Raw genomic sequence first — 22,703 nt, 5'->3', positions numbered from 1 at the left:
TCAGCTAGAAACTGTGGTGAAATAGATCATATTCACATAACAACAAAATATATATGTCATATGAGAATAATCATAATAAGAAAGGTACAGGGCCTGTATGAATGCAACTATAAAACTTATTCAAGGAGAAACAAACCTACTCTTGGGTGAGAAAATTTTGTACAGTTATCAAAGGTCTCCAAATGAATCTACATTTAACTGAATTTGTGCCTAGCACATGAGACATACAATAAATGTGTTTTGAATGAATGTTAAACAAGTGAACATAATTACAATAACATATTACTAAGATTTTTTTGACTTGACAAAATGATTCTAAGGTCCATCTAAAAGATTTTTCAGAGTTGAGAATAAAATTTTGACAATAAAGACTAATGAAATGATTTCAGATAAGTTATTAAAATATGTAACAGTATAAGATAAATTATAATAGTGATATTGGCGTATGAACAGACTGATTAGTGGAACAGAATAGAAAGTCAAGAAACAGAATATGATGGTGATATCATAAGTAGGAAAGAATGGAATTAATAAATGTTACTAGGACAACTGCAAAACAATGTATTCCTACTTCATAACACACTTCAAAATACATTTTAGGTGGATTAAAATGTAAATTTAAAAAGTGAAAATATAAGGAAACATTAAGGTATGGAATGTTTCTAAACATGACTCAAAAGAAGGAAATAGTAAAGGAAGATATTTAGACAGTTGATTGCATAAAACATTTTAAACTTCCAAAAACACCATAAAAATATAAAGGTTTCTGACTGTCTTAAAAATATTTGGAATATATTTAGCAGATTAATGTTTAAATTCTCTACTCTGCAACAAATGTATGAAACATGTAAACTCACTGATGACAAAAAGTGTAAATTAAAACAAAAGAGACAGTTTTATTTGCCCATCAAACTGGCAAACAACAAAAAAGTGAGGGTGCAAGAATACTGGTACTCCCATCCAAGTACTAACCAGGCCTGACCCTGCTTAGCTTCTGAGATCAGACAAGATTGGGCATGTTAAGGGCGGCATAACTAAGATTTGGAAACAGCCTAAGTACCCATCAGCAGATGAGTGAATTAAAAAACTGTGGTACACCTACACAATTGAACACTATGTTGCTGTAAAAAAAGAAGGATCTCTTACCATTTGCAACAGCATGGATGGACCTGGAGGGCATTACTAGTATGCTAAGGGAAATAAGTCAGTTGGAGAAAGATAAATATCATATGATTTGTAGAATATAATGAACAACATAAACTGATGAACAAAAATAAATCCAGAGACAGAGAAGCATCGAACAGACTGTCAAACTTCAGAGGGAAGGCAGCGGGGGATGGGGGGGTGGGTAAGAGATCAATCAAAGGACTTGTATGCATGCATATAAGCATAACCAATGGACACAGACACTAGGGAGGGGGCGGGTGGCCAGGGAGAGGGCAATGGGGAAAAAAGGAGACGTATGTAATACTTTAAACAATAAAGAATTAAAAAAAAAGAATACTGGTAACTGGTACTTGTTCACACTACTAGTAGAAGTGTATCTAGGGGCAGCCTTGATGGAGTGTAATGTGGTTAAGCTCAAGAGTCATTCCTTAAGAATTTAACCTAAGGAATTTTTCGTGAATATTTAAAAATATATTGCTCCAGTGATAATCATTGCATTTTTTTTTTCAAAATTGAGGTGTAATTGACATATATAGCATATTAGTTTCAGGTGTACAACATAATTTGATTTGATATTTGTATATATTGTGAAATGATCACCACAATAAGCCTAGTTAACATTCATTACCATACATAGTTATGAATGTTTTTCTTGTGATTAAAATTTTTAAGATTTATATTTTAGCAACTTTCAAATATGCAATACAATATTGTTAACTATAGTCACCATGCTGTACATCACATGATGATTTTATAATCAAAAGTTTGTTCCTTTTAGCTCCCTTCATCCATTTCTCCCCCCACCAACCCCTCACCTCTGGCAAACACCAATCTGTTCTTTGTAGTTGTGAGTTCTATGCAGTGTTCTTTATAATACCAATAAATGTTAAGCAACCTAAATCCTTTTCTTTAGGGGAATGTTTTACTTAGTTGTAGTAGAGCCATATAATGAAATACTGTGAAGTTATTAAAGATAGCATTGGAGAATATTTAATGATATGGACAAATCCATGTATGGGAACAAAGGTAGATATCATTTCCTCTAATATGGGAGGGAATCATGCAAATGAAACTAAAAGCAGGTTGTTTGAAGTAGTGAGAAAGAAGGATAGGAAGGTTTTGCAGTGTCTCCTCAGGCCTTTATTTTTATCAGTAAATAAAGAAGCCAACATGGTTTCCAAGAGTTTCTGTGATGGGGTCTGATTTAGTTAGAAAAAATACTGTTTACAAATAGTTAATTGATTGGACCTCTGAATGTCAGTGCTGTTTGTGAGTTAAGTTCACTGTTGTAAATCATTTTATAACACAACAATGGAATATGTTGGCCTATAGTTTAAACATTGTGATGTTATAAGTATTTATAGTACCTAAGCTATTATGAGGTGTAAGTACAATATCTATTAGCTCTTATATTTTCCATTATTAACTTTGGGGGCCAAAGAGAGTTATAGATACTTTATATGCTGGGATTAATAATTTCACTTTTTTATTAAGGATTCTCAAATTCTGTGAATGAAAGCGAGTATATTATGTGGAGCAGTGAAAATCCTAATGGACAATCTCTGGAAAATATTTCTGCACAGAGAGCTCTGATAAGTTTCTTCTTTCCCACAAGTAAGTTCTTGGTTGATTTTTCCCCCCTACGGTCCTTGTTTTGAAAATAGTATTTAAATGTTTAGGAGGCTGTATGGTCTATTGGTATTGGAGTGGGATAGACCTGAGTTTTCATCCTGACTCTGCCTATTGTCTTAGGCAAGATCACCTCTTTGAAATTCAGTGTCTTCATCTTTACAATGAAAATATTTACCACAAAGAATTGCAAGGAAGAACTGAGGCCATATTTTACAGGAACTCCATATGTTTCTTTTTCTTTATAAAATACTTTTCCTTCACAATTGTCTAAACCTTTTACAATTTACCTTAATGACTGCCTGAAATTTAGTCCCTGACCCAGTTTTGTGAAATCAATATCTTTTGTGGCATTAATCGGAGTGCTGTGTAGCTCTAACGTACGGAATATACCAGATGTTTTCCCATCTGTTTTAATGATAAAAAGTTCAGGTTTCAAGTCACATTGCCTTTTTGTGATTCTGTATATAATGTGTTTATCAAGCACATGATGACCCCTGAGAATTATTAACCACAAATAAACAACTTTTCATTTTGTACAGCATGTGGTGCCCTTTCAAGGAGAAGCTTAAAATAAATTGACATATATGAATTACAAAGATGAAGCTTTCATTAAAAATCATGCAGACTTTATTCTAATAATATTTGATGTACATATATAAGAAAAAATAATTTCCATTGTTTAATTCCAGACTCTAGCACTGAATTCTTCTGTGACCTTGCATAAATCTCTTCATGTTTCTCTATACTGGTTTCATGAAATACAAAACAGGCATTACAATACCTACCACCAATGAAAATAGCAAAATAAACAAGCTCCATAAATAAATTAAAAATACTGCCATGGTCAAGATGAGAGGAGAAAGAGAAATCTGAGAAGGTGGTATGTTGTAAAGCTAAAAGAATGGTTCAGTGAGTGCTAAAGTTTATCATAAACAACAACAAATGATAATTTGTTTCCATAGTTACCTATAATTATATTATACAAACACTGAAGCCACCTTTAAAAAATCTAAATAGGATACCTATCTGTATTTCTAAAATATTTCCCCAGCCTGGCACAGTAACTTGAGTCAAAACCAAGTGTATGAAATGTTTTGCCCAATAAAATCAAACTGTTCTATTATAAGGGAAACATATGACCTAGGTTAATTCAAATATTTCAAAAACAGTGATTATATGTATATACACTGCCTTCTTTGAAAAGAGTAACTACAAGTTCATAAAATGTGAAATAATTTTAACAAATTTATTTCCTCCCTTTTATAATTGAATTATGAACATTCTGCCCACTTAAGCACTAAAACAAAAGTCTGTTGTTTTGTCATTAGGCTGTTGTTTGTAAAAGATTCATGTCTTATAGATTAAAATGATAACCTTGAGACAGACTGGCATGGAAGCTTGAGAGGTCACATGATTCTTCCCTCTTTGGAGAAAATTATATACTTAAACCTGATAAAAATTGTTCTACCATTTTTATTCTTCAAAATTGCAAGTGTCTCTTAGTAATTTGAGTCTGAAAGTTAAATTTAGTAACTGGCATAAAGTTCATCAGATGCCATCTATCTATAATAATAAAAGAATAATATGTTAATTAGACTGGACAGCTGAATGATCTTCCAGACATCATTCCAGACGTCCTTCTGGATGAAGCCGCCATGGCGGGGGCCGAAGCAGAGATGGTTAGGGGCACTGAGGCAGGCAGGCGAGCAGTTAGGGGCATCAGGCAGGCAGGCAGAGTTGGCTAGAGGCATCAGGCAGGCAGGCAGAGTGGTTAGGGGTGATGAGGCAGGCAGACGAGCAGTTAGGGGCGATCAGGCAGGCAGGCATAGTGGTTAGGGGTGATCAGGCAGACAGGCAAACAGGGGTGATCAGGCAGGCAGGCGTGTGGTTAGGAGCAATCAGGCAGGCAGGCAGGCAGAGGGGTTAAGGGCGATCAGGCAGGCAAGCTGAGTGGTTAAGGGCGATGAGGCAGGCAGGCAGGTGAGTGGTTAGGAGCTAGCATCCCCAGATTGCAAGAGGGATGTCCGACTGCCAGTTTAGGCCCAATGCAGGTATCGGGCCTAAACCAGCAGTCAGACATCCCCTGAGGGGTCCTGGCTTGCAAGAGGGTGCAGGTTGGGCTGAGGGACACCCCTCCCATGCACAAATTTTGTGCACCAGGCCTCTAGTTTAAGTATAAAATAATAGAAACTCAGCATCAGAAGGGACCTTAGGGATTATCTAGTCTATTCTCTTCTATGATTTAAAATCTCTTCTATGATTTCCATTCCTTGAAAATGGTCTTTGAACAATGCCAATAGTGAGAAACTCAGTACACAGGAAGTCCATCCCATCTCTGACCAGGCCCTGACTATTGTCACTCTTTTCTGGGTGTGTAATGCCCAGCCTGAACATGGTATTTCACATGCAGTCCAACTTGGGGAGTAGAGTCACTCTGGCTCTGGCAGAATTAAAGAAATAATAGCTTAGCATATACAACAACAAAGTAGGCAAACTCTTACATGTCTAAAATGCTTGGGAAATCAATATCCAGGCCAATTGGTAATGCATTAAATTTGTGACTTTGCACAAGTTATCGTGATCCTTGATGTTATTAATTAATTAATTAATTAATTAATTTTAATCCTCACCTGAGGATAGGATATGTTTTTATTGACTTTAGAGAGGAAGGAGGAGAGAGAGAGACATTGATGTAAGAGAGAAACATGGATCAGTTGCTTCCTGTATGTGCCCCAACCAGGGATTGAATCTGCAACCTAGGTATGTGCCCTGATTGGGAATAGAATCCGCAATTTTGTGGTGTATGGGATGATGCTCCAACCGAGCCACCTGGCGAGGGCTATGTGTTTATTTTTTTAGATGCAGGTTGTAAAACTCATTTTGAGAGTTTTTTGTGAAGATTTACAAATGATGTTTGTAAAGCAAGGTAACTTGCCCAGTGGGGTCCCTTGGCCTGGCCTGTGGGATTGGGTCGAAACTGGCTCTCTGATATCCTCCAAGGGGTCCCAGACTGCGAGAGGGCACAGGCCGGGCTGAGGGAAGCCCCCCGCCCCCCAGTGCACCAATGTCATGCATCGGGCCTCTAGTTTTTTTTTTTTTTTATAATGTCAAAACATTTATTTGTATACATACCAATGAAGAAAAGCAGTCTTCTGTCAAATGTAGAAGATTAAAATTCTTAAGTATCTGATTTTGGGACCTACGACAATGGGAAGACTTGCTTTATTGTCTTCAGATGTTAGGTCTATTTACAGGCTTTTTAAATGGGTCTTCCTCCTCCTGGGGCCTGCTTTTCCAATTCCCAATAATATACAAGCTGGTATTCCAAGTAGTTTTTGTTCTTTTGTTCATCCAGGTACATTCCCATGAAGCATAAGACATCTTATTCATTGTTGGCAGACGCTATGGTCTTCAGGTCTAGCAGGAGATTGGTTAACTGGTTCTCTAACTCCAGAGCAGAGTCTAGAGCTTGTATGCCAGTTTGCCAGTTATCTATCTCAAGCCTCTTAATCACTGGAAGGAAGATTTTACTCTCACATCCTCTTAGATATCTTAGGAATTGCTTCCCATATTCCCTCTTCACCTCAGCTTAATTTTCAAACAATGTGGCAAAAACGAGGTTCTCCTGGGTCTTCAATGTAATAACAGGCCATAGATAAATAAGCATCACTGATGTGCAGCTCAAAGATGCCAAGTGATTAATAGCAAACCCTACACTCTTCAGAGAGGAGCTACTGGGCTGCCATCTCAGCTTTAGAAAAAAACAGGCATAAACAGTACTCTGAATGGTAGGTATTATTTTTACCATAGCTTCAGAAATTGACAGTCTTTAAAGAAGAAGAACATAATAAAATAAACCATGAAGTAAAAATATGCTTTTAATCATTATGTTGTTATTTGCTTATGTTGAGTAACTTTAAAGTCATCATAAAACATCAGTGTAGTTGTTGATGGTATTGGAGATTGAACCTAATCTAAGCTGGCCTTAAGCAATACTGTGGAGATTTTCTTTTTGAGAAACAATCTGTTATCTGCCTTTTTAGTTGTCATTGTTTCTCTTCTAAAGCAGGTTGTTAAAAAATCAGCTATTTGAACTCATTAGTCTTATAGATTCAAACATGCATGGCTTTATTGCAGTTGCATGAATCTTGGCATTCATGCCATAAATCATTGAATATTCAAAATTATAGAGTCATAACTTAAGTTCAAAAGGAAGAATCTTAAAATATGTAGTAGTGCCAATATGACAAGTGTTCACAGAAAATAGGTTAGTCCCAATAGTATCACTTACCTTACTCTCTAGCAATAAACTGTGTGAATTTTATTTATGTTCATTTTCACTGATGCATTCAATGAGTTTCTGTAGTTTAATAAAAATGAATGAAAGAGGAGGAGGGCAGGGTCTGGGTGGAGGGAGGCAAAGGGGGAAATGAGAGACATTTGTAATGTCAAAAATAAAAATAAACTATAAAATAAAATGGAATAAAATAAATGTGTGAGAGGATATCTGTTGCATTAAAAAGATGTTATTTTAAGGACATTTTTGGCCTATACTTGTTCATTTATTTTTGTTCATTTTCTGCATTTCATTTAGAATAGAAAGTGTGATGTTAAATAACCTTGTGGTAATTTTTAGTTTAATTCTTATTTTTTCAGCATTCATTGCTATTTGTATGTCATTCAAACTTTTCATTAAATGTACCAGCTTAAATGTTTGTTTGTTTTCTCTCTCACTCATTATTTTAATTCAGGAAAATAATAATTAATCACACTGAATTCTTTTTCTTGGATTTTGTTTCTAAAAGCATGCATTGTAAAGGAGAATCAGGAGGTGAAGGTTTGCAATAATCTGCCAAATCTTAACAAGAGTGCATGTTTGGAATACAGATGCTGTTATTCATCATTTGGGACCAAGAACTTCCGCTGTTTTGCCCCATTAAGCAATAGTAAGTTCATCCTTTTATGTTTATTGTATTTCTATTTTTTTAAAAATTGAATAACCAGGTCACAATGGTATACATTTAAATTTGGCTTTCCCAACTTCACACTTAAATGGGGCTCCCATCTCTAGAGATAAATTATCTGTATAATGTCCTGAGGTGACCAGGCCATCTCATTCATGAGCAGTTTCTGCTTAGCCGCTTAGCCAATAGATGTGACTATGGAAGTTCAAAATGAGTCTCTTCTTTTGCATTAGTCACTATCTATCTTGTTCCAAAGATTCCGGACTCTCTGAGAGGTAACTCGCAATGCCTGGGAGAATGCACCAATCAGAGACATTCCTTAGCTTACTTTTCTCTCCCCATTTACTTTTCCTGAGCAGACTTTTTCCCATTTATCTTATCTTCTGCACCTCATTATGTGACAGTGGACTTAAATATTTCTTATTAAGGTCTTTGTATTCATTTCTCTTGGTTTTATTGTTTTTGAATTAGGTTCTTCTATTAAATTTTTTTTTCTTTTCAACGTTTTGAGAACTAGACAATCTCTTTTTGCTCCTTCATTTGGATAGCAGGGACATGTTACCAGTGAGTCCCATGATGAATATATTTGATATGATTAAACACTAACAGATACTACAAAAAGGATGCATGCAAAGCAATGTCTTAGGTTAATATAGCCCGTATTCAATTTACAGCTCTTTGTTGAACATCTAGTATTAATAATGGGAGCTGAAATCTGATCATGAATATAGAATTACAATTTTAATACTGTCATGCAGTGTTTATAATTTATTCATTGGTTTAGTCTTTATATTATGTGAGAAGAGACATTTGGTTCTTGTAAAGGGAAAATTTGAACCGTGACTTACAATTCCCCAATCATATTAGAATGTATTTCCAAACAAAATATACTTATTCATCTGCAAATTCTTGATATTTATTTAATTAAAGTTTATAATTTGGAAGTAAACATTTAAGAAGTCATTCCTTTATCAAGTTAACTACTCATAGATTAATTTACTCTCTTAGTTCTCTAAGATGTATAACATTTGGCCAAAGAAAAACATACTGAGACCATAGGAAGAATTATGAATCATAATAATATGTTAACAGAAACAGTAGGATCATTTTGTTAAGACTTCCATTGGGAGACACGCATTTAAAGTGTCGACTTTAGTTGTGTTTCAAGAACATTTCATAAACTCTTGCAATTATAAAGTAGCAAATATATTTACCTATCATATATGAATACCCCCTTTTATAACTGATACTTTTACTTTAATAACTGATACTTTTTATAAAGACTTTATGAAAGAGTTCATATTGCTTCTCTTAATTCATTAAAATAACAAGATATAATTAAATCAACAGAACCTTTGCAGATATTCCGGATGTTTGGATTTGGTGTGTTTAGCATGATCATCCTAGGATGTCTGCCCATTTATTGCTTTTCTCTTCGCTGGAGAAGGTAGGCAAACATAAACTTTCATTTGTTGAATACTGTGTATACTTGGATATTTCTGTTTAGGCACATTTATTCATACATTCCAGAAACATGGGGATTATGTTTGGGTCCCTTTTGTTTAAAAAAAGGGTGCTCAGTAAAAATCTAAAAGTAAAATTGCCATAATATTTAAAAATACATGTTATTTTATTTTTCCATAAATTTAAGATATCTTCTTACATAGTCTGCACATTGTCTCATCAAACAAAATACCAATTGGAAGAAAACTTAAGTCAGTGAGCTGACTGGGGGTTGTTGAGTGGAAATAGTTTTTAACAGCAAATCAGAAGGATTCCAGCAAGAGTTAGTCTAAATAGATGGTCATCTACCATTGTGTCTTAAAGCCTTGGTCTGTCTTCAAGCTGATTTTTTTCCGATTTCCTCTTAGCATCTTATACAAACTTCCAGTGCATTATTGGCATAATGCTTTTAGTTTATTTTTTAACTAGAGGCCTGGTGCATGGATTCATGCACCAGTGGGGTCCCTTGGCTTGGCCTGCAGGGATCGGGCTGAAACCAGCTCTTCAATATCCCTTGAGGGGTCCCATATTGCAATAGGGCAGTTCTCCAGTGGCACACCCTGGAATCAGGCTCCCTCCTCTCTGGTTCTGGGTGCGTCACCTGAGAACCGCAGCTGCCAAGTCACTACAGCTTGGCAGCTCCTGCATTGAGCATCTGCCCTGGTGGTCATTGCATGTCATAGCTACTGGTCGGATGGTCGAACATTCGGACGGTTGCTTAAGCTCTAATATATATAGATAATCCCCCAGCTACTGGGGATAGAGTGGGTGCGGAAGGAGAGAGCAGGTCCAGGACTAGGGAGAGGTGAGTGAGGCACTTGGAGCACAAAATCTAAGAAGGCACTCACTGTGAGGTTTGTGCAAATGCAGAGTTGGCACTAATATGACTCTGAGAGTAAGTACCTCCTTATATCTTATGGTAAAGAAAATGTGCCTGTGGAAGATTAAACATCTTTGATATTTTCATTCACTTTAATGAGAAAGTGATATTTAGGTTACAAAAACCGATTAGATTTTACTGGAGGATTTAGACTTATACACATGTTACCTTATTTTTTGTAAAGATCATTAAGTCTTTTCTTATCTTTTCCTTAAGTCTGATGAAGGTGTCATTGTATATATAGTTCATAGCAAGGTGCCTCACATTAGTGGAAGCTTAATATATTTTATTGAATAAATGAATGGTTCAACAAATAAAGAAATACAGTGGATGGAGTTGGCTAGCCTGGAAGGCAGTCCTATAGTAATTTAAACTTTCTCATTGCTCACATCACTTTCTTAGAACACTCTGAAGATACTATTGGGTCACAGTCTTTCAAATCTTCAGTTTTCATATGACAATATATTATTTTCTCAGTTTTTACTTAGTTGACTATACTGAGTGGGTAATCTCTATTCCTTGGCTGCTCTCATTTTCTTTCCTTTCCCAGGGAATAGGAATGGACTTTCTGATTCCTTCCTTCCCTCCCCCCCCAAAGCTTGATTTCATATACTAGTAAAATATAATCCATAAATAAAAATGAAATTATATTTGCTAGAAACTGGTGGCTAGAATTATGCTGTACTATTTAGTCTCTTATATGATAGGACTGATATAATATTTCATTATGGCATCTTTATTGTGCCTCTGCCAAAGAGTTTTATGGGGATGTTCAGGTACACTAGATTTTTCTCTGAAATAAATTCCAAAGCATTATTCCTGATAAGAATATATTTTCTTCTTTTTTACACAATAAGAACTGTTTAAGAGACTAGAACAATGTGAAGAGTATATACATATTTAACACCATACATTTTGGTTTACTATGATTAATTAATTAACTTACTTTACTGTTTTGTATAAGAGTGGTATGTACTAGCATGTTCCTTCAGTAATCCTGAGCTGCTTGTTGAACCCCAGAGCAGGTGTCAGTTTCATCTTGCTGCTTAGCTGAATTTCTAGGAACAGTGGATGGTTGAGGGTAGATGGGCCACTGTCAGCTTTTCCTAGCAAGCTGGTTTTAGCAGCAAGTGAAATAATTGTGTTAGAACAAAGACCCTGTCCTTGATACCAAACAAGGAGCTAAAATAGAGTTCAAAGATTGCCAACCTCCCCCCCCCCTTTTTAGGGAAAGATATTTCTTTAGAACTATCCCCTTAACTTACTTCCTCTTCTTCATTTCAAAGAATAAAGAGATAGATAAAATATTCCAGTTGGTAAAACAAATGTTTGCATAAAAAGAAAATAGATGCATCAGGAAAAGAAATATGTAGTGGTTTAAAAAAGAAAAAGAAAGAAGCCAATCACAGTTTGTCTAAATCAGAAGGGCTAAAAGCAAAATCCAAATCTGCAGTAACATGATCTGGGCCTCTTTGCTGGAAGAACTCTTGAGAAATTGGAAGATACTCTTAAACTCCTCCTGCTGTATCCTGTCCTATAAGTCAAATATGCATTCCTTCAGGAAAAAGCTGTTGTAGCTTTCCTCTCTTGACCTTCAGTGGTAAACCAAAGTAAATTATGTCTTGACATTCCCCTTAACTACTTGTCATTTCTAAGCAGAGGTGGCTGAACTTTGCCCCTGGGATAATCTATAACTGAATCTCTAGTTTACTTCCACTTGACTTGAGTTTAGGTGTGATATGAGAACTCAAGCGAGCTTAAACTAAGTGTATATTATAAAAATGGGAGCAGAGAGCATTAATAAAAAGCTTTCTAAGATTTGCTACTAATAGCCTTATTAAACTCCTATATAAGATATGTTTTGAAATTTGGTACATCTTCAAGGTTACTTAAGTTCTATTTTTATTCTCATTAATAAGGATCAGAAGCCTCATTAGGTTTAAGTGTCACTGGTAGGCTTAAGATTTATGTAGATATGAAGGAAAAGATCAGGTGGATAGGGACAAAAGGAAGCATGGGAGGGGGTCTTTTATGGGGGAGAGGAATAGAGAGATAGTAATATCAATGAGAGAGAGAAACATCATTGATTGGCTGCCTCCTACATGCCTCCTGAAGGGGATCAAGCCCACAACCTGGGCATGTTCCCTTAACAGGAATCAAACCGGCAACCACTTGATTACTGGGTTGATGCTCAACCACAGAGCTACACTGGCCGGGCATAGTCTGTGCTTTTCTGGATGAATGACTCTTAAATCTGAATCCTGAAATTTTTAACTCTACCTTTTCCATATTTCTACCTGCCCTCACGAATTAGATATTCTGTTAGCACTTTGAATGCAACACGTGTAAAACTAAAATTATCTTCTTTTTCTTCCAAATCATCTCCCCTTGTCAGCTCTGAATTTCTCAGTGATTTCTTTAGTCTCCTAGACTAGAAGTCTTGGAATCATCTGTGACTCTTTATTTCATCCTTAATATGTAATCTGTTCTCTTAGTCTCCCTGTTATTTTTGTTGTTTCCTTTGGAATGAATCTGAAATTTGCCTCTTATCCCATTTTATTGTCACATCTTAGTCCAGGCCTTGTCATGCTTTCAACTGCTATCCTGGGTAAGTGATTTCAGGAGAGGGGCAAAAGGGAACCAAGTTGTGTTCATCTTCTAGGGCTGCTATAACAAATTACCACAGATGGGATGGCTTAAACAATAGACGTTTATTTTCTCACAGTTCTTCAGGCTAGAAGTCCATGATAAAGTTGCCAGCTGATTTGGTTTCCGGTGAGTGTTCTCTTCCTGGCTTGCAGGTGGCCACCTTCTTGATGTATTTTCACATGGCCTTTCCTTGGTGCATGCAAGAGTGGGGAGAGAGAGAAAGGACAAGCTCTCTGGTTTTTAGAAGAAAAAAAAACACACCTAAAATTTTAGTTTTTATAATGACACTAATTTTACCAATTGGGGCTCCACCCTTATGACCTTATTTAACCTTAATAACTTTTTTTTGGAGGCCCCATGTGCAAACACAACCAAACTGGGAGTTAGGGTTTCAAATATGAATTTTAGGGACACAACCAATCAGTTCAAAACACAAGGCTAGTTAGCATATAAGATCAAAGTCAGGATTGAGGACTGAGGAAGACATCAGCATGAGATGTCTAATCCAAAGAGTTCATATAAGAGTGACAGTAACTGGGATGGGGCTGAAAATGGTGTTTATGAGATAGCTAGGAATTGAGTCTTAGAAAAATTTTCTGGAACTTCAATAAGAATGTATTACAGCTATGATATTAGGAAGGAGGTAAAAAATACAGATGCTTTTCAACTCAGTTTGGACATATAGTTGGACTCCTACTCTAATTTCTTTCTATTTCAACATGTAAGGTTCTGCCAGACTATCTTTCTAAAATAGTATTATTTCACCCTAGCTAGTTTAGCTCAGTGGATAGAGCATCAGCCTGCGGAATGAAGTGTCCAGGGTTTGATTCTGGTCAAAGGCACGTGCCCAGGTTGCTGTTTCAATCCCCAGTGTTGGTTTTACAGGAGGCAGCTGATCAATGATTCTCTCTCATCGTTGATGTTTCTCTCTCTCTCCCTCTCTCTTCCTCTCTGAAACAAATAAAAATATATTAAAAAATAAAATAGTATTGTTTCATTTCTATATACCATTCAGGAATTTCTGGATTCTAGGCCTTGTGCTAGATGCTATGAAGGATAAAATGCTTAATCAGATCATGTTCTGTGCTCTCAAGTGACACATCTATACTAATAAAAGGGTAATATGTTTAATTAGACCAGATAGACCAGACGTCTTCTGGACGTCATTCCAGACCTTCCTGACAAAGCCAGCTCCCAGGTGGCCGGGTGCCTGCAGCTGCCTAGGGTCCCAGGTGCCTGCGGCTGGCCAGAGAGAGGGAAGCCTGGGTCCTGGGTGTGGGGGCCGAGGCAGAGGTGGTTAGGGGTGATCAGGCAGGCTAGTGGTTAGGAGCCAGCGGTCCCAGATTACAAGAGGGTGCAGGCCAGGCTGAGAGACCCCTCCACATGCACGAATTTCGTGCACCAGGCCTCTAGTAGTCTAATAAAGTATATATACAAGTATATAAGGTAGAAAGTCTCACACCATAAAAAAAGGTATGGATAAAAACAATTAGCATGTTTGGCTTTTTCCAGTTTATGTTAATTTTTCATACACATTGTCTTATGTGACCTTAAAAACAGAGGTGCAGGGCCCTGGCTGATGTTGCTAAGTTGGTTGTAGTGTCATCCCATGCATTGGAAGGTAGAAGGTTTGATTCCTGTTCAGGGAACATACCTAGGTTGTGGGTTTAATCCTTGGTCAGGGCACATATGAGCAACCGAGCAATGTATCTTTCTCACATCAGTTTCCAGTTTATGTTAAGTTTTCATACACATTGTCTTTCATACACTTTCTCTCCCTCTTTCCCTTTCCCTCTTCCTTCCTCTCTGGAATCAATAAAATAAAATTTAAAAAATTAAAAAAAACACACCATAGAGGTGCAGGGAGATTTGTCCTCTTGCTTAAGATTACATAGTGAAAGAACAAGGCTTCCAATCTGTCTTCTGAGTTTGTTACTTTTTCTACTATAGGAAATAGCAAGAATAGAAATGTAAATAAAATAACACAGTGCATCTTATTGCTTTTGATTTACTCAAAGGGTTTTAGGTTTCAAAGTTATCTATATTGGACTCATCCTATAATTCCAATAATCTTAGAACATTCCATGAACCATTTGCTCCAACCAGGGAACTATCTTTATATTCCTTGGCATAGCCCAGCATTTATTCTTTCCTCTGCTTTTTACTTTTCCCATGTTGCTCCCCAATCTTGGGATTGTTCTTTATCCTCTTTACTTACTTTAATTCTTTCTATTTATTTTTTAAAATATATTTTATTGATTTTTCACAGAGAGGAAGAGAGAGGGATAGAGAGTTAGAAACATCGATGATAGAGAAACATCGATCAGCTGCCTCTTGCAAACCCCTACTGGGGAAGTGCCCGCAACCAAGGTACATGCCCTTGACTGGAATTGAACCTGGGACCTTCCAGTCCGCAGGCCGACGCTCTATCCACTGAGTCAAACTGGTTTCGGCGTTACTTTAATTCTTTCTGACCTTCAAATTGCACCTGCTTCAATTCTCCCATGAAGTGTTCTTCAACTGCTCCAGGTCCCAGTGTTTTCTTTTTTCTTGGAACCTTTTTTCTGCACTTGTAGTCTTATCCACACAATCTATATATATAAAAGGCTAATATGCAAAGTGTCCCCTTATGAGTTCAACTGGGAGACTAGGAGTTTGATCACTCGCTATGACATGCACTGACCTCCAGGGTGCAGCGCGGAACAAAGGAAGGCCCCTGCTGGCAGCTGGCAGCTGGGGAAGGGAGGCCCTGGACCGCAGCCACAAGGTCCCTATCTGCCCTGATCGCTGGCCAGGCCTAGGGATCTTACCGATGCATGAATTTCATGCACTGGGCCTCTAGTCCTATATAATAAAAGCCTAATATGCAAATTGTCCCCTTGACTGGAGTTCTGCTGGGAGTTCTACAGCTTGACCAGTCGCTATGTGCACTGACCACCAGGGGGCAGACATCCCAACCGATAAGTTAGCTTGCTGCAGGTACTGGTGGGCTGGACTGGAAGGTGAGGTGTGAGGTGAGAGCCCTCAGGAAGCTCCCAGGGTTTGGCCCAAGCCTCGGATGGAGGCAGGCAGGGGCAGGAACCAGGAGTGACCAGGTGGCATGGGAGGCTGCTACACGTGATCCCAGAGACATGGACTGCACAGCCCTCCGCAGCCTGAGGTGTTCTCAGTGCACAATTTATAATCTTCAGAGCTGCTTCTTTTTATTTGTTAAGTTTCACTAACTACTCCAGGAGAGTGGTAGCACCATTACGGCGGGGGTGGGGTGGGGGGGTGGGACAGGCTAGACGTGCCTGCTGAAGGCCAAGGGGAGGCCTTGGGCTCTCGGGGATGCAGCAGAGAAGGGGGCAGTGCTGAGTCGGAGAAACTGAGTCCAAAACTTGAAAGGAAGCAGGAGGCAACGAGGGGCTGAGGGGGACAGTTGTGCAGGGGCCTAGAAAAGCTGCTGGGTGGGGGCAGCCGAGAAGCCGGGTGCCTCTCCCCTGAGACAGACTCCACGTCCCTCCCTCCTCCTCCTAGTGACCTGTCACCCCAGCTCTTCTCCAAGGCCCTGCCTGGGCTCACCTCGCATAGGTCAACAACACCGCATGGCTTGCACAGCCCCACCCACACTGCCTTACTCATACCGCCTCGCCTGCTCCACACAGCCCCACCCCACACAACCTTTGGGGAGCTCTGCCCTTGGAGGAGAAAGTGGGAGGCTGCAGACAGGAGGTCGCAGGAGGAGGGGGCTGAGCAGGGCCCACCAAGTTAGATGGAGGGGAGGTAGGGAGAGACCCCACAGACTGGGGACAGAGATAGGCGGTGAAGGAGGGTCATGCGGAAGCATCACCCTGGTTGAAATAGAAATCCTGACCCCATTTTACAGACGTCAGCAGAGAGTGTGTGTGTGTGGCAGGGGGCGAAGACAAAAGAGGGTGTGAGGGGACTGGATATATGGATAGTAGCGACGTTTGAATCATGGCCTATTTATTTTTAATTTTGTTAATATATTTTTATTGATTTCAGAAAGGAAGGCAGAGGGAGAGAGAGAGATAGAAACATCAATGATGAGAGAGAATCAATATACTGCCTCCTGCACGCCCCCTACTGGGGATTGAGCCTGCAACCCAGGAATGTGCCCTTGACCAGAATCAAACCCAGGACCCTTCAGTCCACAGGCCATGGCTCTATCCACTGAGCCAAACCATCTAGGGTGACCCATGGCTTATTTAAAACCGCTGCAGTAGCCTGAGCAGGGGTCTTACCACGATGGTATTACCTGATAATGAGGGTGTCTCTCCTTATGTTGGGGTAATTGGAACTGCAGTGAAGTAAAGGCACACCCATGGAGCCTGCAAAGGGTTTCCATGCACACGATGCAATTTACTTCATGTGGCAGCTGAAGGGGGTAAGCAGAACCTTGGAAGGACATGAGGTTTCCAAGACCAGGGGCTGGAGGGAAAGTGCGTGCCAAGCATTCCGCGCCTTGAGTTACAATCTATACTAATAAAAGCCTAGGTGGTCCTCGCTTGCAACATCGTCACAAGATGGCCACCACAAGATAGCCATGCGCACAGTGGAGGCAGGGCCTAGTGGCCGCTCCATGCGGTGAGGCCTGGGGGTCCTGCGGCTCTGCACGGCATGGAGGAGGCTGATTGGCTCCGATCGCCGGCCAGGTGGAGGGACCCCACTCGTGCACGAATTTCGTGCACCGGGCCTCTAGTTTAACATAATTATCCTTTTTGTTATTAGTTTTCTTTCTCTTACTAAATTGGAACTCCCTTGAGGATAAGCAACCAAGCTTCTGTACTCCTTTGAGTTTAGAGCTGTGGTTTCCAAAATGGGTCCCTGTACCAGTATCATCTGCTTCCTTGATGATAAGGTCCAACCACAGATCTACAAAATCAGAAATTCTGGGTTTAAATCCAGAAATTTGTCTTTTAATCAAGTCCAACAAGTGATTCTCATGTACATCCAGGTTTGAGAACCACTGGCCTCTAGACCATGTGGTAGGCAACTCAGTAAATAATGATTGGAATAATCTAGTTATTCATTCTCTTGATTTGCTATCTTTGTGATGTTGCAAATGATAACTTAAACTTATAAAGTTTTGTATCTATAAAATTGATGTTATGTTTTTAACTGCCTTAAAAATATATATTTATATAATGAATTAGAGTTTGCTAAGAAACATGGGAAAATCAACCTTCTAGACTAGTGTTTCTCAAATTCTGATATTTAGATAGCTTCTATGGAAGTAACCTTGGGAATCCTATATAATAAAAGCCTAATATGCTAAGTATCCAGTCATCTGGTCATCTGTTCAACCAATCAAAGTGTAATATGCTAATGAAATGCTAAGGTTGCTCAACTGCTTGCTATGGCATGCACTGACTACCAGGGGGCAGACGCCCCGACTGGTATGTTAGCTTGCTGCTGGGGTCTGACCGATTGGGACTGAGAGAGATGGGCCAGACGTGCCCTGGAGCCCTCCCTGGTCCCTTCCCAGTTGGCCAACCTTTTGCCTCCCTCCCTGGCCCCGATCATGCACCAGTGGGGTCCTTCAGCCTGGCCTGTGCCCTCTTGCAATCTGGGATCCCTCAGGGATGTTGGAGAGCTGGTTTCGGCCCAATTCTGCAGGCATAAAAGGCTAATGTGCAAATCAACCAAACGGCAGAACGACTTGTCACTATGACACGCACTGACCAACAGGGGAAGACGCTCAACACAGGAGCTGCCCCTGGTGGTCAGTGCGCTCCCACGGGGGGAGTACTGCTCAGCAAGAAGCTGGGCTCACGGCTGGCGAGCGCAGCAGCGGTGGCAGGAGCCTCTCCAGCCTCTGCAGCAGTGCTAAGGATGTCCGACTAATGGCTTAGGCCTGCTCCCCACAGTAAGCAGGCCTAAGCCGTCAGTCGGACATTCCCTGAGGGCTCCCAGACTGCAAGAGGGCACAGGCCAGGCTGAGGGATGCCTCTACCCCGAGTGCATGATTTTAATGCACTGGGTCTCTAGTATTTAATAATACAGATTCCCAGGCTTTACCCAAAAGATTCTGATTTAAGAAGTCTGTGGTTTGGTCCTGACATCTTTAAAGCACTCCACCTAAATCTAGTATGCAGGCCATTTGGAACTATTCTAGACTCCTCAGTTCAATCATTTATTCATTATTTCTTTCTGCAAATATTTATTAAGCTTCTACTTTGGTCTAGGCACTTGCATGGCGTTGTATTATTCTCCATTGGATCATCTCTTGGGCAGCCCCACTGTCCATTATATGAGCCACCTAACCCCATACTCAGAGTTCCCTAATGTACTCAATTCTGAGGAATCTCTCCTGTATTCTGCTTTGGCCACCATTTTCATGCCCACATCCAGAACCTTAACATTCATCAAAAATTAAAACTCTGAGTCTCTGAAATCTTAAACTTCAAAACTCTACTCTTTTAACAAAGGTGAATTGTCCTCTAGGTATTTCCTGTCTTTATCCTTGCAATACCTGTACTCATTGAGACCTCCAGGCTCTTTAATTCTCTGTATTTCCCTAGTCTTCTATATTTTTAACATCTGATTTCTTTAACTAGCCTAGATCCTTTTGCCTGATACTTTAATTAATCCATTCTTTCCACCCCCTTTATTTCATTGCAACTGAATCCACACACCACTTCTTTGCTCCTAGATCTAGGCTCCTAGGAATTCCTAGAGAAAGGAATTCTCACAACTATATAGATCTGTATCACTAGAAATTCGCAGTGGGCCAATTTAGTGTTTCCAGGCACACCAATCCACTTGATGTTAACAAACAACATGCTGCCTCACCATCTGAGCTTTTTACACAGTGCATTTACCCATTGATTGAAATGCTCTTATATATTCCCCCTTCTTCCTCTCCTTTATTTGGTCCACTCCACTCAGAATGTAGGCCTCAGCTTAGATGTCACCTGCCCTAGAAAGTATACACCAAACCTCCTGCCCAGACTGGGACAGGCTTCTTCCTGTTTAACTCCTACCAGTCTTTGCTTACCTCTTTTGGATTATCTCAGTGTGATATATTTATCAGCCTATATATCTGTCTTCTACATTTCATGCTCCTTGAGGGCAGGTCCCATGCCTTATTCATCTTTACCTCTGTAATATTTAGAATAGTGCTTATTTCATAAATGAGCAAATGTGTCAGTGAATGAATGGATATGGGATAAGTTGATCTGTACATTTAAAGTATGAGTATATTGGCCACAATATATGGCATTTTACATGAAAAAAAGAAAAACTCTTCTAGACACTTTCATTCCTACTTTCCACCTTGGGCATTCTCATTACATATTGGCTAGAATATCTAACTTTGGATTTCAGTAATACATGTTAGAAGGCTGAATCTAAAACCAAGTCCTCTGCACCTAGACCAGTGCAGTGGGTTTTGAAACAATAAAGCTGCATTACATTTTTTTTTGTTAACTAAGGTGAAATGCAAACCACTAAATTTAAAATAAAATTTATGGATAAAGAAAACATAGAGTCATTTTCATCATGTGAAGTAAGACATATTAAATACATGGCATTAAGAAAAAGTATAAGTCCCCAATTTTTATCTAAAATTCTGAAATTCAAATAGTTCTGCAAACCTAAAGCTTTTTTTTCTAACTCATTTGGCAACAAACCTTGATGTGATCTTACCTAATATACTTTCTAGTTGTTATTTAATGCTTAGAGTAAATATTCATATATTTTGTTGTAGAAATATTACTGTACTTAATCATGATCCCAAGACCCCATGGAAATGTCATGTATATTCATTATGTCATGCCATATTGCTTTTTAAAAATCCAAAATATTCTGTCAGGTCAGTACTAGACTATTAGGAGGAACACTTCATAAGTTATGTAAATGTCTAACCACTGTGTTGTACACCTGAAACTAATTTAATATAGAATGTCAGCTGTAGTTGAAAAAATAAAAAAATTCAAAATATTCTGCATTCTGAAACATATACATAGTTGCTTCAGTTATTATTTTTTGTGACTGTAGTTAGCAACACTACAATATACAGAGGCTACAGATAAATCATATAAATATAAATTTGGCCTTCACCCAGTATTTCATTTATGCCTGGAGACTATTTTTTATGATTAATTGAGAAAAAGATATGTATTTGCTCCGTATCTGTCTTACCTAGTGGAGCTCAGTGACACCCAGTAATGAAGTTTTAGTGGAGAAAAGTGAGTATTACCTTCAAAGTCATCATTTCAAAGGCAGGCTTATCTATCTCTGGGCCCTGTATGCTCAGAACCTGGTTGCTCCTATTTCATGCATTGAGCTGAAGATAGGAATGTATTTGTTATTAACTTTTAATAATATTACATGCAAATCTTTCTTATTTTATTTCTCTTATGGATTTCCATCCTTATCTATGCTTTGAGCATTCCTTTTTTTCTCCTTCACTTGTGTTTAGAAAGTGAAAACTCTATAAACATGTAAATCAACATAGTTTCTGAACCCTCTTTGGTTTCCAGGCTCTGTAGGTTATATAAAGTTACAAGGTAAAGCTTTAGCCTGAAGTTATTTCCAAACTCCAAGGGGAAAAAGAGATAGGCTAGCATAGTAGGTGAGAGATTGTCCTTTAGATCTAGGCAGGTCTGTATTTGAATCCTGGCTTCACTACTGGGTAATCTGGTAACCTCGGGCAAGTTACTTTCCTTCTTGGTGCCTCAGTTTCCTCATCTGAAAATGTAAATTATGAAAGAAGTAGTTGTCTCATAAATCTTAATGAAGATTAAATAAGATCTTGCACATATAGTACTTATACACAAACCTTGGCACACACTTCTCATTACTAGTCATTATTCACTAATGTTGCAGTGTGGTCTAATGGAAAGAGTATGCACTTTAGTCAGGCAGTCCTAGCATTTCCATTTACCACTCTTGTGTGACCTTGGATGAGTTATCTAACCTCTTTAATCCCCAGTTTAATCACTTGCAAAATAGGAAATACAATATTCACCTTCTAGGGTTGTTGTGAGGATTAAATGAGATAAATTATATAAAGCATCTGGCCAAGTTCTTGGCCTATCATAGCCTCTCAAGGGCCCCCCTCCACCTACTGTCCACACAAATGCAAGGAAGTATAGGACTGAATACCAGAGATAGCAATAGTTTGTGAAAGTGAAAATTTATAAAATTATAGGTAATAATATAATGTGAACTATTACTATTTAGTATTGAAGTTCATAAAAGGAAGGGATCCTTGTAGGTTAGTGAAAAGGGAAGAATTCTTAGAGAAATAATATGTAAGCTGAGCCTTGAAATGTGGGTGATGTTGTCAACAGAGGGAAATAAGACAGCATTACTGTTGAAGAGGATGAAATGATCAAAGACACCTAATAGATTAATAATAATGGTTATAATGAAAAATATGAGTGGGCCAAGTGTAATATTTTCTATTAGATTTTTAAATTCAGTGAGTTAAACAATCAGGTTGGAATGTGTAGAGAGTTATGTGGGCAAATGGCCTTTTCCTTATAACATGCCAGTAGTTATTATTCTATCACTGTTGAGAAACAAGGTTTCACTTGGAACTTTTAATATTACAGCAAATGGGCCAACCCTTTACGAAGGAAAGCTAACAGGATTTTCAAGAGGTTGAAGAAACAAAGAAACAAACTAAAGAGGGATGCTGAAATGTTAAGGGCAGCAATTGAAAATGAGGAAGGATTAAGTGAGGGAAAGGAACAAGAGGATGAAGGTAATGACAATAGAATATAAAGTTGAAGCCTTAATATTTTATTCTTGTTACCATCATCTTGGTTCATTTAATGTTTACTTTTTACCACAGATGTTAGGACCACAGGAGTATCAACTTCTGAAGTGATGATATCACTAGGGATATTTGGATGGTTGGAAGGTGGACAAAAAATGTTTAAAGTTATTTGGGT

The 22,703-nt window shown here is 38.6% G+C and overlaps 1 protein-coding gene across 1 annotated transcript in view; it reads left to right on the top strand.

Moving 5' to 3' along the window:
* FMR1NB (FMR1 neighbor) overlaps window positions 1-22,703 on the top strand; it is a gene marked incomplete at both ends in the record, with an annotated part of 44,203 nt that overhangs the window by 20,235 nt on the left and 1,265 nt on the right. The window contains 3 exons of the mRNA XM_079764592.1: window positions 7,605-7,745; window positions 9,114-9,210; window positions 22,362-22,513. Of these exons, the coding sequence (XP_079620718.1) occupies window positions 7,605-7,745; window positions 9,114-9,210; window positions 22,362-22,513 (390 nt within the window). The remainder of the gene's footprint in view (window positions 1-7,604; window positions 7,746-9,113; window positions 9,211-22,361; window positions 22,514-22,703) is intronic.

Source organism: Cnephaeus nilssonii (assembly GCF_951640355.1).
Source record: "Cnephaeus nilssonii genome assembly, chromosome: X".
Lineage (NCBI taxonomy): Eukaryota > Metazoa > Chordata > Mammalia > Chiroptera > Vespertilionidae > Cnephaeus > Cnephaeus nilssonii.
Note: the sequence above shows the minus strand (reverse complement) of the source record. Positions and strands in the feature narration are given on the sequence as shown.